This window comes from Trachypithecus francoisi, unplaced genomic scaffold (assembly GCF_009764315.1).
Source record: "Trachypithecus francoisi isolate TF-2019V2 unplaced genomic scaffold, Tfra_2.0 Lachesis_group3, whole genome shotgun sequence".
NCBI classification, from domain to species: Eukaryota; Metazoa; Chordata; class Mammalia; order Primates; family Cercopithecidae; genus Trachypithecus; species Trachypithecus francoisi.
Genome location: NW_022681468.1, coordinates 90,807,400 through 90,822,375, shown reverse-complemented (window position 1 = coordinate 90,822,375; position 14,976 = coordinate 90,807,400). Strand labels below are relative to the sequence as shown.

The 14,976-nt window shown below is 39.0% G+C and overlaps 1 protein-coding gene across 1 annotated transcript; it reads left to right on the top strand.

Annotated features, from left to right (window-relative positions):
* The first annotated feature begins 360 nt into the window (after positions 1-360).
* Positions 361-13,599, top strand: ARRDC4 (arrestin domain containing 4). Its single transcript, XM_033188882.1, has 8 exons — positions 361-849; positions 5,377-5,443; positions 5,671-5,818; positions 7,799-7,901; positions 8,907-9,163; positions 9,640-9,802; positions 10,330-10,484; positions 10,875-13,599. The coding sequence occupies exons 1-8, from the start codon at positions 543-545 to the stop codon at positions 10,929-10,931; spliced, it is 1,257 nt and encodes a 418-aa protein (XP_033044773.1). The 5' UTR covers positions 361-542; the 3' UTR covers positions 10,932-13,599.
* The last annotated feature ends 1,377 nt before the right edge of the window (positions 13,600-14,976 follow it).

Genomic DNA, 14,976 nt, shown 5'->3' with positions numbered 1-14,976 from the left:
GCCCCCGTTCGTAACTATGGGAACGGCTGACACGCTGAGAGCCGGAGAAAAACCCTATTCCGCCCCCTCCCTGACAGATATTGTTTCCCACTGTCTGTCCACATGGGCGCACCGCCTCGCTATTGGCCTGGGCTCCAGGACTGTGCCTGGCCTCAGCCAGTAAACGCCCTGTGCACGTGCACGCCGGAGCCTCCCGATTGGCCAACACTCCCTGATCACGCACGGCCTTCCTGCGCCAACCCACGCGTGGGAGCGCCAATGAAATAACTCAGTGACCATCTACAACAAATCAGCAAGAAGCAGGGCTCGCAACTGACCTATGGCCGTCCGCCGGGGGTGGGCTGTCCCGGCCCTTCTCCAGCCCCAACCGGGTTTGTTAAAGCGACAGGCCCGTCGGCGAGCCGGTGCTCTGTCGGGTACCGCACGGCTGCCGCGGCGGCCTGAGCCTGCCGCGAGCGCCTGTGACAACGGTGCGGCTGTGCTCGCGACCCCGGCTCCGGGTCTCTGCCGACCTCAGGGGCAGGGACGAGTCGCCCGGCGGGATGGGCGGCGAGGCTGGGTGCGCGGCGGCCGTGGGGGCCGAGGGCCGCGTGAAGAGCCTGGGTCTGGTGTTCGAGGACGAGCGCAAGGGCTGCTATTCCAGCGGCGAGACGGTGGCCGGGCACGTGCTGCTGGAGGCGTCCGAGCCGGTGGCCCTGCGCGCGCTGCGCCTGGAGGCCCAGGGCCGCGCCACCGCCGCCTGGGGCCCGAGCGCCGGCCCCTGCGCCTCGGCCAGCGCTTCGGCCCTGGCTGTCTTCTCGGAGGTGGAGTACCTGAACGTGCGCCTCAGCCTGCGGGAGCCCCCAGCCGGTAAGCGCAGGCGACCGCCAGGGGTTCCCCCGCCAGGCTACCGGGCCGGGGAGGGGCCGGGAGGCCGCGTGCCGGCGGGATGCCCACCTGGCAGGTGAGATCAGGGCGGGCTTCCGGGGGTCGGGTCCGGCCTAGCCTCGCGGGTAAGGAGAGACCGCACGTCCTTGGTGCGCGGCTCTACCTGGCGCCCCGCCCCTTGCCTGGGCCCAGTGGCTCGGGATTTTCTAGGACCGCGAGGGGAGGGGGCCATTGGGTGCGGTGGGAACCTGTGATTGGACAGTGGGGGATCCAAAAATCTAGGTCCTGTTCTTTCTGGTCGAGGAAAGGATAGCGGTACCGGCGGCTATGAGTTTACATTTTGTGGTGCCCGTGTCTTATGGCTTCCACTCCTCCCTGTCCTGGACATGTTCTTGGTTCATGATGAATTAGCAGAAATTTGGTTTTGGGAATAGGGAAGTAGTTCCTGAGGGGTAGGAGTTCAACGGAAGTGTTTTCTAGACTTGACCATCATGCTTGGTTTCCCTCTTCTGGGGAGCAGGGCCCCTTAGTAAGAGTTGTGCCTGTACCTGATACTGCTGCTGTTTCTTCTGCATCCTCTTCCTCCCCATCCTCCTCCTTCCCTCCTACCCACTTCTTCCCCTCTCCCCCACATCTCTCTACTCAAAATGCCTTTAGAGACAAGGGCATCTGGGCATGTCTGGATTTCCCTTCCTGCTCACTTTGGTGAAGTCCAGTTCATAGTGTAGACTTTTCCAGAAGTACCCATGTGGGGACACACTACATGAGTGTTTTATAAATATTAGATACCAAAAATTGGATCCCTTTAGTCATGAAAATACCAAGAACCATGAGTCTTACTCTTATTTCATGGATGGAAACTAATTTAAACTTTTACCTTTTTGCCACGAGCTTTTATCTATTAAGTAAAACGATGGTATGTACCTCCTCTCCTTGAAGAGTGAACGCATTATATTTATGTGGTATATCTTATACAAAATATAATAGAATATGTGGTTTTGCCTTATCCTACTGTGGACATAGCGAAGTCCTCAAGGTAAGCGATCATCTGAGTGATCCCAAAATTGTAGTGAGGAAAACCGTATTTGGAACCGAAACTGCCTTTTGGATCAATGGGAACAGTGTGCTAGTGATAGTTTTTACTCCTTCATACCCTTTCCTCAGTATGGCTTCCAGGATCAACCCAGGCCCCAGTGGAAGCAGACAATACAATTTGCAAGATGGCTGAATGGAGTCAAGGACGTTGGGAGAGAGAGATACATTCATTTTTGTCCAGGACTTTGGATTCTATCTCTGGGCCTGTAACTGCTGAGTAAATAGATGTAAAATTAAAAACAGTTGAACCTGGAATTAGCAATAAAAAACTGCTTTGGTAAAATCTGGGCTAACAAATAGTTTTTTAATTCACAAGTCAGATGTTTATTTGTCACATGCACACACATATATACATATGGAACAGAATGTAAAAGCTAGACAATTTGAAAATCTTAAACTTGTTTTAGAATGTATCATAGCACATATTGGCACAATTACATTTTGCTTAAGACCATAGTCTCTTTTAGCTGAGGAAAAAAAATAAGTCACCCCTAATGTCTATAGCTTGGAAGAAGTTAGCATCTTGACACAGTCTATATTCTGGGGGTCATTTCATTACAAAACCTGGCTGTGTTTCAATCACCTAAGGAGATTTTTAGAAATCCATGTTATGTAGCACTGGGATCTGTTTTCACAAATGCTCTCCAGATTTTTATTTTATTTTATTTTATTTTTTTGAGACGGAGTCTCGCTCTGTCGCCCAGGCTGGAGTGCAGTGGCCGGACCTCAGCTCACTGCAACAGATAATTATTTGACATCCTTAATCTAATTCAACTACTTGCTATCATTGTGATTGCTTTTCTTCATATTTTTATTGAGAAATTGTAGTAGAAAGACAAGACAGAATCAGAGAGTTGGTTTCAGTTCTTGGTCACCCACCAGCAGTGTGACCTTATGCAAGTAACTCACCCTTCCTGAGCCCCAGTCTCTGCCTCTGTAATGGTCTTCTGCATCCCATGGCTCATCAAAACCTTTAATTATGAGCTTTGGCTGTAAGACCATTAGTGATTAAAACATCTTTCTGTGACTTTGTAGGGCTCAGTATACAAGACAGAAATAATGAGCGGTTGGTGCAGAGCAGAAATGGGCACATGGTTCAACTTGTGAACCTTTTACATTAAAAAAAAAAAAAATTGAGAAAGAGGAAAAGAAAACAAAGAGTGAATTCCAAATATTGTAACCCATTTTTATCAGTTTTCCTATTTCTTTTTCCTGTTTATGTTTTGAGATAGTTGAAAGTCTCATTTTAAATGATATGGATCCTATGTCAATTTGTTTCTTAATGAAAGGGGAACTTCATCTCTCTCATTCTCTTCAGCATCCTGGGTAACTCTGTTCCCCACACATGCCTGCTATGCTCTTCCTCATGCTATTCCCTTATCTAAATTTCGCTTCCTACCTGTCTCCATTCCAGCCCTCAGGTCCTGAAGATGTTGGGCCCACCCCTGTTCCTTTGTAAATGCTCTAGATTCTAGCACTCTATGGTAATTACTTGTGTGCAAGCATGTAATCTCCTTTCCTCCCCCGGTCTATTTGAGGATTATCCACAGTGCCTGAAATCTAAGCACTATGCATTTTAAACTCAAATGAAATACATACTTCAAAATATTTGTAAATACTTGGTCATGTTCTGTAATCTAATAATTTCAAATTAGAACTTCAGCCCAGCTCCATTAGGAGCACTGGGATTGCCTTGAGCCTTTCACTCCACAGCCATCAGGTTGAGATGCTTCCCTGGTCCCTGGTACTGTAGCTCTGCTGCAACCTTCCTGAGCACACCTCAGCCACTGGGACTCTCCCTGCCACTGAATTTAACATGATCTCATGCCCCTGTGACTTGTTCTTCACTTTGCCTCCAATCACCCACCTGTGGAGTATTCAAATTGACTTAAGTGGCAGGTGTGTCACTTTTTTATCACTCTTGATGTTAACACATTAAAAGTTGGGGATAGATTCAGAAGACTTAATGGGTCAGTAATGTGTTCCTATTTTCTAAAAGTACAAAGTTGAAATGTCAGCTGACTTGGTTAAGGTCATAAAATAAAACTCTGTTTTTTTATTTAAGGGATAAAAAATTCCCATTTCACTACTGATTTCTTTAATTTTTTTTAGTGAATGGATAAAGTAGAAATCTTCATTTTAGTGTCAGATGACCAGGCAAATCTCAGAGTTCTCTCTCTGTGTTCCCATTTCTTCATCTTATTTATCCTATCCACAATAAGGGAGTTCAATATTAAATCTGAGCATGAAATGAAAGGAGAGTGTATAAGTCTTTCAAGAGAGCCTCCTGACCAACCGTGAAAGCCACAAAGTCTACTTTGGATCTGAATTAAACAGATTGTCTTGGTACCTTCATCACAGGTTTCAGTGGTGCCTCTGGCCTTACAAAGTCCCTCCACATTTTGCATTTTGGCCTTCTCACAATCCAGTGATAAGCTTCTGCATGAAATAAAATGGAGCTGGTAACCCAAAGCTGAGAAAAGGGCTGTGGCCATGCTTGGTGAAGCCCTTTCTGTATTCCCAAGTTAGCCACCAAGAAACTCTTTCTTAGTCAGGAGAGCTCAAGGATACATGCATGACTTGCTTAATAGCTTGTCTTGCTGGTTTGGCTGTTTTGTGTTATACCCAATATTAACAATATTCATAAAGTTTTCACTCCCTTTTCCATTTCTGCTCAAAGAATACTCAATGTGATGTTTCTGGTATACCCAGAATAAATCTGTCTTTTGCTAAATTCGTTTTTGGTCCAGTTTAATATTGGTATTTCCCATTAGTATAATAGAATGGGGGTAAGCAGTTGTGATTTTTACATATACACACACACACACAAATATACATATCCATATACATATATATATGTATGTTGGGAGTTCTGAGCCTTAGCACTTTAGTAATTGGCCTATTTGAGAATGGAATATATGTGTGTATGTATGTGTGAGTGTTATGGTACTTGGTAAAAACTGGCCAAGTGCAGTGGCTCACCCCTATAAGCTTAGTGCTTTGGGAGTCCAAGGTAGGAGAATCATTTAAGGCCAGGAGTTTGAGACCAGCTTGGGCAATATAGCAAGATCCCATCTCTGGAAAGAATTACTAAAAATTAGTCAAGAACCATGGCACATGCCTGTAGTCCCAGCTCCTTGGGAGTCTGAGGCAGGAAGATTGCTTGAGCCCAGGAGTTCAAGGCCATAGCACCCTGGTCTGGGCAATAGAGCGAGACCCCGTCTCTCAAACACATACACATGCATACACACACACACACACTCGAATTTAATTCTGTACATTTGTTTAATAAACTTTTGGAGTATGGTGCATTTTGTAGCAAGAAAAACTTCCTTCAAAAAATTATTTACATTGTGAAAACTCTTGATCTAATACTAACCATCCTTCATTAAAATAAAATACAATCTCTTATAGGTGAAGGCATCATTTTATTACAGCCTGGAAAACATGAATTTCCATTTCGCTTTCAACTTCCATCTGAGTAAGTGAAACTGTATAATTTTGTGGTTATCTTTCTCTGCAATATGTCCATCCGAATGTATCACTGCTAGGTATCTTCTGATTCTCAAGTATGCATGTTTATACTGAATAGTCCCTAAATAGACTTACTCATTTTTATTTCCAACCTAAAACATTTTAAACCATGCTTTTTTTTGGCTATGTTTAACTGAAAGTAAACTCATAATTAATGTCTTTGGTTGGTTTCAGACCTTTGGTCACCTCATTTACTGGGAAATATGGAAGCATTCAGTACTGTGTCCGGGCAGTGTTGGAACGACCCAAGGTACCTGATCAGAGTGTAAAGAGGGAACTGCAGGTTGTTAGTCATGTCGATGTCAACACACCAGCATTACTAGTAAGTTCTTCCTTTTTCTCTTCCTCCTTCTCTTCCTCCTTCCCTCCCTTCCTCCTTCCTTTCAACAGTGGGATCTATATTTAGCCAGTTTACTGGTAGTCTGTCCTGTCACTTTCTGATGGCTTGGAAAACACAATCTTGTAACCCAAAGGCATTCACTATAAATATATGATTCTAGGTTGGACAAATTACAAATTGTGTGTGTTAATACTATTGATTATGTCCCTGCTGTTCAGGGCTTCTTTTGCCAAAAAGTTACACAGGCTTGAAATGCATTAATAAGGCTTAATAACAATAATGCACACATAGAGAGTAGTTACTTTTACCAGAGTGGCCACATTTACAGGACTGGGGTATTCTAAACTCCTCAATAATAGCAGGTTGAGGAACAGTAATTATGGAAGAGTATTAATCATGCTCAGCCTGTTATTGAAGCTCAGGCCATTATGCTATGTATCCTTCCATTTTGCATGTCATTTTCTAACATTAAGTAAGTGCATGCAGCTGCCGCCGAGATCCTTTCACTTATCATTTCCTTATGACAGATTTGGCCACATTAAAGCATTGAACTTCTAATAATCACCAGAAATACTGTAGACTGATAAGAAAGATCAGGCTATAAGTAACAACAGAATAGGCAAGATGGGAGCTAATGAGCTAGATTCTTTTATCTAAACCCATATTATCAAAATAATATAAAATTATACCTTGTACTTTCATGATAGCTACTAGGACCTAATGGTTCTTCATTTAAATATGAATGAATGATTTTTTTTACTTCGTAGAAAATACTGAGATAATTTAAACTTTCCATCACGATACTGATGTGACAAAGATGTACTTTTCATGTTGGAGGTTTTTCTAGCCTGTGTTTTTTGAAAGACAAGGAAAAAGCTAGCAGTTAAAAAGTTGTTGTTTAAATCTTATTTTCGCATGTAAAAGAAATAGAATTTAATGTTCACCTTTAGATTATGAAAAGACAGCAGATATGCTGTGGTTACATGGCCTCTTGTGGTCAGAATCATAAAATAGCCAGCACCCAGCTGGCCTGGCTTATGGCTATGACTTTAACAGCTGCTTTAAAACCATTTTTGAAAATTGGTGATGCTAAGTAGCTTGTATTTTAAAAACTACTTAGAATTGGCAGGTTAAATATTCTTAAAGTTTTTATGACCATTGCAGGAATTGATTTAAAGGGATTTGTCTTTGCTAAAAACAGACACTGTTGATCCCTTGTTATTCTTTGTATAAATAAAGAAGAAATTTTGCAAGTAACTGGGTTTTACAGAAAGCTTTGGTGTGTGTAACTTGTAAACTGAACATTATAAATCTTGTAGTAACTTCTCTTGACACTATAGAATAGAATACTATAGTGAGATAGTATGTTTAATAAGCTTTTCAGATATGTTAACACTACACGTTATTGCACTATTACACAAAACCCCAAAACCATTCCAAATTAAGAACACATGAAATTTCTGCTTGATAATGCATTTTGAAGTACGTGATGGGAAAAGGCTGTTTGATTATTCCACTTATTAAATGCCAAAATAAATATAATGTTCTTATTATTTTTTTTTATTTTTTATTTTTATAACATTTATTCTTACACCTGACTTTTATATATAAAGTCTTAAAAATAATTCTGTCATGTTTATAAGTACTAATACAGCTTTTGATTTTTTTGAAAAAAACATGGTATATTATTTCCTGGAAACATAATTACTTCAGGGTAAAATAAAATGGTGTCATGATAATTTTTGAATCTGAAAATTCACTGTGATTTTCCTAAAAGGGGGAGTCTTAACACGCTGTGTTTTTGTGCATATTTGGGCTAATATGCTACATAAGGATAAGAAAGTTTTATTCATTTTTTGGTATTTCTTTACAACCATTCTGTGAAGAAAGACATAATTTTAAGTTATGTGAGTTCTCTAGAGTGGCTTAATTAAGGTTATTTTATTGTTTGATATTTTGAAGACCCCTGTATTGAAAACTCAAGAGAAAATGGTTGGCTGTTGGTTTTTCACTTCTGGTCCAGTCTCGCTGAGTGCCAAAATTGAAAGAAAGGGATACTGTAATGGTAAGCAAAATGCTTGAAAGTCCAAATGAAAGATTTCATTCATTTTCTTAGCTAATTTTAAATGATTTTAAATAGTGTTTTTTGTAATTGTATGACGTGTATAGTATTTTAAAACATGAATAGTGATACATTTTTAATATAAATAATTGATATTTAAGTATTTTTAAATGGAGGAATTGTTTCCAGTCAAACTCCTGTTTTTTTCTGACTTCGATCCTGTTACTTTAGTAACCAAGAATATAACTAGAGGAATGAGAAAATGCCAGCATCTGATTTTAATGTTGCAAGAGAATCTCCAGGGTTGTATTGCTAAGAAGAGAACTATTGGAGTATGAAATGCTGTTAGACATTCTGATTCCTTGCTGGCTTGATATATGCAAATACTTGGGACTGGAATGTAGTATATTAAAAAACTTAACAATCAGATTGTTACTGGAACTGCCAATAGTGAAGGGCCCATTTCCAGCAGTGGATTTGGCCCCAGCTTCAGGAATCGGACTTGTTAGAAAGGAATTCAGTATGGAATGGTATGATGTGGAGCCATAATGTTATAAAACTTGCCTAATCCATCTGTTGATTCTTTCTGTGCCTTAACATTATTAATTCCTTAAAAGCAAAGGCTTTGTTCTCCTCTTGGGCAGATTTTAATTTGATAAGCACTAATGAGTTTGTTAGTGATCTTTTATACTTAACATAGTCCTGAATCATTTATTTGTATGTCTTATCCTAATTTATATAGACACTGGTCATTTACATATCTTTAGAATTGCTAATGCAATATTGCTACATTAGAAAAGTCAATAATGCAATAATTAGAAAATAAGATCTACCACAACCTGCAGTGAATTTTTATTTCTCTGGCTTGAATTTACAATATGTTTTCCATCAAACCTTCTCAATTTGTTAAAGTGATGTTGGAACATTTCAGCTATATGGCCCTAATCCACTGTGGTGAGAACTTTTTAAAGAGTCCCTGAATCCTCCCTGGTTTTGTTTTCTTTTTAGGAGAAGCTATTCCAATCTATGCAGAAATAGAGAATTGTTCCTCTCGTCTGATTGTTCCAAAGGCTGCTATCTTCCAAACCCAGACGTATTTGGCTAGTGGAAAAACAAAGACCATTCGACACATGGTCGCCAATGTGCGAGGAAACCACATTGCTTCTGGGAGCACGGACACATGGAATGGGAAAACACTCAAAATTCCACCTGTCACTCCATCCATCCTGGATTGCTGCATTATCAGAGTGGACTATTCCTTAGCTGTAAGCAAAGCTCTTTAAAAAAAAAAATGTGTATGATGGACAATAACTGATGTCATGTTACTGTGCATAGTCAGCATTAACACCAATTGGGGACTGTGTGAAGATTGGCCCTTGTTTTTAATAAAAAACTATTCCCCACAAGGGATTTAATAGAATGCCATAAAAGAATTGAGGTGCATTAAAGTGTGTTTGTTATATTGAAGACATATCCTTTATTTTCTATAATTATTATATGAGCCATGCAAACCTAAAGTGATGCATGTTAAGGACACAGTTCTCTGTCACAGAGCATTCACTATGTTTTGTATACTCTTCATTTTGTTTAATCAAGACAATTGAGAATTGTGATGAGGGTGGTGGCAGCTGACAAAAGCATTTGTTTCTATGAAAAAAGAAAGTAATTGGGCTACTTGCTGGAGGTGTAACTTACATTTGTTCCTTTCTCTCTCTTTTTTTTTTTTTTTTTGGCTTATTAGGTGTACATTCACATTCCTGGTGCTAAAAAATTGATGCTTGAACTGCCATTAGTGATTGGTACAATTCCATATAATGGTTTTGGCAGCAGAAACTCCAGCATTGCCAGCCAGTTCAGTATGGATATGAGCTGGTTGACACTGACCCTGCCAGAACAGCCTGAAGGTAAAATATTTTGGTGTTCTTTCATAATGAAGTTTTACCTAGAAAATACCTAAGAACAGAATATATAAGCTATGAAGTGCTCAAATGTTGATTAGTACTGCTACTCTTTATTCCTACTACTAAAAAATCATAAAGCGTTAGGAGGGGCTTTGAACGTTTAGCTTTATCTAGGATGCAAAGCTGCTGATAGCAGATTCAGGAATAAGATATACATTTGCTAATTCCTATTTGTAATAGGAAAACAATGAAAAGTAGTCAAATGTGTGGTGTGTTACATATTTTCTGTAGTCATATTTCAGTGATATTTGTTTACCTATATCTCAAGAGACTAGAATATAATCTATTAGTAGTAGTTTAATAAAGGGAGAAACTATTTTTTATTGTAATATGCATAAAACCTTGCTGATTAGAGGGAAAGAATGCCATATTTTTATCTTCAAATTTAGCTGTTTCTTGTTTTTGTAACAGTTAAGAATTGAGATTAATTTTTGAGTGGATTTCTTACTCCAACTTCATTTCTATTTCAGCACCACCAAATTATGCAGATGTGGTATCAGAGGAAGAATTCTCTAGACACATTCCTTCTTACCCTCAACCCCCTAACTGTGAGGGAGAAGTGTGCTGTCCTATGTTTGCCTGTATACAGGAATTCCGGTTTCAACCTCCACCTCTTTATGCAGAGGTAAGCAAAGCAAAAGAAAATTAGACTTTTACTGTATTATTTTCAAATCATTTTTTGTCATCCATTTATTAGAGTATCTGTTGCTGACTCATAATTAGTAAGGGATACATTTAAATTTGTTTATACAGTGGTAATAGATTATCACTGATTCTTTTGCCAGATTTTTTTTACTATTTTCCTTGTGATCTGTGGCATCATATACAGTATTGTGGATAGCCTCTAAGGTGTGTTATTTGGCCATGGAATATAGAGAACTTAAGCACCTTCTGGGACTTACTAATAGCAGGCTCTGACCAACTTGGCATATAACCATCATGTAATTAGAAATAGGTACTAGAATCATTTTAAATAATGCTACAACACTAATCTCAGTCTGCTCTTTTTTTGCAGGTTGATCCACATCCTAGCGATGTAGAAGAGACCCAGCCTGTTTCCTTCATTCTCTGAACATATTTCAGAAATCACTGTGTTCATCATCAAATTAGAATGTTGGTTCTTTTCCTTCTGCCTTTTTGGGAAAGAGACAGGAAAGATTCACTTGAAAACATAAATGAATATCAAGACTGAAAGCAATAGGAATTAAAGAATGTGAGAAATTTCTGGTGGGCCGACAGGATTGCTGCACAAGTTTATATGGTGGTCATCATATATATATCCCTGTTAAAAACTGGGATGAAGATGTGTAAAGTCACAGAATGTAATGGAAGTCCTGATGGTTATAGAGTAAGTGAAAGGGTGCCTGCGCTGACCTGAGAGAAAGGAATCTGTAAACAGTGGAAACACTGTGGGAGTTTCCCATGGTGTTTTAAAGAGTGGAATGAAGGCTATATGAACGGAAGTGGGGAAGAATTGATTTTGGAGAGGGTAACAAAACAAGGGCGTGCATGAATAGGAAAATGGCCCACTCCAAATACGAAGTGAGACCCTGAGGTTTTGGGTGCTTCATGATTTCCTATCATATTCAGGCCTAGAGACATTGAAAGTATCTTTTCTTGAGATCATGGTCATATGAGGTCCTAATGAAGTACTACAGTTTTCATTCTTTCAAGGGTAGACTAAAATGTAGTTTATAAATTGGCAGTACAGTATTATGAAACCAAGAAAGGGTTTCTTGAAAAGCTTGTCGGTTCAAAGGGGAAAGATGAACTTCAGTGTGAAAACACATTTTGTTGAAGGCTGTACTTTTTATCCCCTTTAAGTGCTTTAACAGGATATATGTTTGATTTTCCTCATATCTTATTTACCTAGGAGCATGTCAGGGAAAGAAGTGAGAGAAAAGGTTGCATCTGCAGGATGCCTTGATAACTACACAGTCCAAAATAAAAGGCCTTTTTCTAACCTACCTCTAATGGGGTTATCAGATATGTTTTTAAATCCCTCACCTTGAGTACTCTTCTTTGGAGTTACTGCTGTTTACAGCAACAATCTCATCTATCACTAAATATGAAACTGGGCCAAGGAGAAAATTCAGTAAGTTAGCATTAAATGGAAGTAAATATATGTATACCTAAGAGAATGTCAAAATAAACACCAAACCAAAAGAAGGTAGGAGTGTCATTTTTTTAAAAAGACACAACTTTAATTCATGTCAAGAGACCTAGGTCTACTGATAGCAGTCACTGCATTGTACATTATTCCAGTTCTTTAGTAATTCTGTTTAAACTGTGATTTTTTCTTTATTGTGTTGGTGCAATATTTTATTATCCTTTAACCTCAGGATATTCAGACCAACAGGATTGTGTTGCTGCTAAAAGTCTGAGCAGTGTTTTACTGTCCCCAGCTCCCCTCCTACATGGTCACACGTTCACTTGCTTTTCCCGCCATCTGTTGGTTTTGTGAGCTGAGAGCATCTCTGGACACGTGGAAGGGAGCCAGGGATTCCTGTGATAGAGATTTTGAACTAGCAGAGTACTTTGGTTTTCTTCATGTCCTAAGGGTTTGATCTAGAAACCCTGGTGCTTCCTCTGCAGAATACTGTACTTCATTTAACAGAATGATGATTTTTCTTTCAATCAATGTTCACCAAAAATAGAAAAGTTCTTTTAAGGTTAAATTTTGTATTTAAGAGTTAGTTGGCCATTTGATCAGGGAATTTTCTACACACATTAGGCAAATGTATGCTTTTCACCCTCTGGGCTTACCTCTCTTCTCTGCAATGATGGAAGCATCCCGCATAGTTCTCTCATTGTAAGCCGCTATTTAAATTACCACAATGCAAAACTGTTAGACCAGTAATTGTGCTACTGAAATTGTCACAAAACGTTATTCCTTGATTTGGTTTTTGAATTTTGCTCTTTTGTGTGTGTGTCTTTAAACAGGTAATGTGTATTTAAGTGTTTTCTAAACAGTTGATTTTTACTTTACAAAAGATCATTGTTTATTGACTTCAACTGTTTATTGACTTCTAAGTTGTAGTTCATGCCTTGTCAAGGCATTGTTTAACTCCCTGATACTAAAACATAATGAAAGAAACAAACTCCAGTATGGAGAGAGAGTAAGTTTAATTATTTGGCTCCATCTAGAAAAGCAACTACTTAAAGGAATCCTTCACTAGGATTGTTTTGTCACCTTTTAAGGTAAATCTTGAAGTGACCCTGTGAAATTGAAGTGAAACTGTCTCTGTAGGACTTAAGAGAATAGCTAAAACGTGTGACTTGCCTTATTGAACTGATACTGGCATATCTGACCATAAGCAGTAGGTTGAAGATATCATTTTATGAATGTGGAGAATTCTACATTGAAACAGAAAATACCTGGGAATGAAGATTAAAAATTTAGCTGCTCTTATTTGCTTGTTAGTTCCCCTCTTGCTCTTCTTTAGTTTGAAAAAACAAAAACGTGGCCTTGGAATTTTCATTTTGATGCCGAAATTTTGAAATTGAAAATGTGCATGTTTTGGTGCACAAAATCCTTCTGTGGGCAAAACTCTTTGTTTTTGTTTTGCACAATAAGAAACAATAGGCAAGGGTTATGCTTTTGGTAAGTTAACTATGAAAACTTTCTTATTTTTATTATTAAAAGTGTAACAATTTAACCCACAGGAAAAAAAATACTTTGTATACTTGTTTGAATCCTATGGGTTCGTTTTATTAATAAAATTATTACACTAATGCAACGAGTTGCTAGTTTTTTTTTTTTCAAATATAAATTATTATAGACTTAAGGGAACTCAATACCAAAAAAAAAAACAGATGTTACTGCAGTTAAAATCCTTTTCTCTAGGCGTGTTATCATGAAAGAAGAACAGCCCTAGAACCTGACTTTGTTTTTACAGTGGGCTCAGTTTCCCAAGGTAGACCTATTTTAGCATTCCATGAAGAAAAGTAGTTGAGACAAGTAAGGAAACTAAAGCTATATTGGTTATAAAAAGCATATCATCATTTATTCCCAAATGATAAAGGTTACTCTTTAGAGCCTCCTGAGTTTGAGTGTTTGCCCTGAATCTCCCCAGGGTCGATTTAGCAGGTCTCATGGGCAGTCAAGGGGTCCTTACTGGGACACACTGATGCCACCCCTTCCTACGCAAACACTCCAGTAGATATCAGTAGATATGAGCACTATATTCTGTACAAGGAGGATGTAATGATATGTCATTTCAAGGAAACCGCCCAGACCCTCTGTCCTGGAAAATTACCACCTGATCTAAGGAGTAAGAATTAGTCCAGTTGGTTTGCTCTCCGGTTATTTTTAATAGATGGTGTTACATAATAAATGGGTCCTTTCTGTGTCCACATTTATAATCAATATAAGTTGAAATATTTGTCTTATGCAATACTGAGGCAAAATTTATGATTACCATTTCTGTAGTTTATGTGTAGTATGAAATTTAGAACTAGGCAAGACACTGCAAAGAAACTAGGACAAAGCCCTCACATTACAAATCAGGATACCAAAACAGAGAGTTGTAACCTGAGAGCATGGACCCTGCTTGCTCTGAAATTTCCTGATTCTACAACCTTCATAAAAGTAATGGGAACAATTAATTGTTTTCAGTTACACAGTCTAAGAGTTGCATTCCTGGTTACCTGGATACTAAACATATGCTAAATCAGGGGTCTTTAGTGTTTACACTTAAGGGCTCTGCCTCCTGAAAGGACACCACTCTTTGACTAAATTGCTTCCAAGTGTGTTTAGTTGCCAGAATCTTTTCTTCAACAGAGATTTATGTTTCTACCTTTATATAATGAAATAATTACAGACTCACAAGAAGTTACAATAATAGTACAAGGAAGTCTCATGTACTCATCACCTGGTCTTCCGCAGTGATAACTACAGTACATTAGCAAAACCAGGACATTGAGAATACATTTTAACTAGATCTTAGACCTTACTTGGATTTTGCCAGCCTTTGCATGCAGTAATTTTTCTTGTGTATGTTTTTGTGTATAGCTCCAGGACATTTTACCTTCTGTAGAGATGCATATTGTCACCACCACCATCAAGACACAGAACTGCTCCATCACTGCAAAGAAACTCCCTTGAGTTGTCCCTT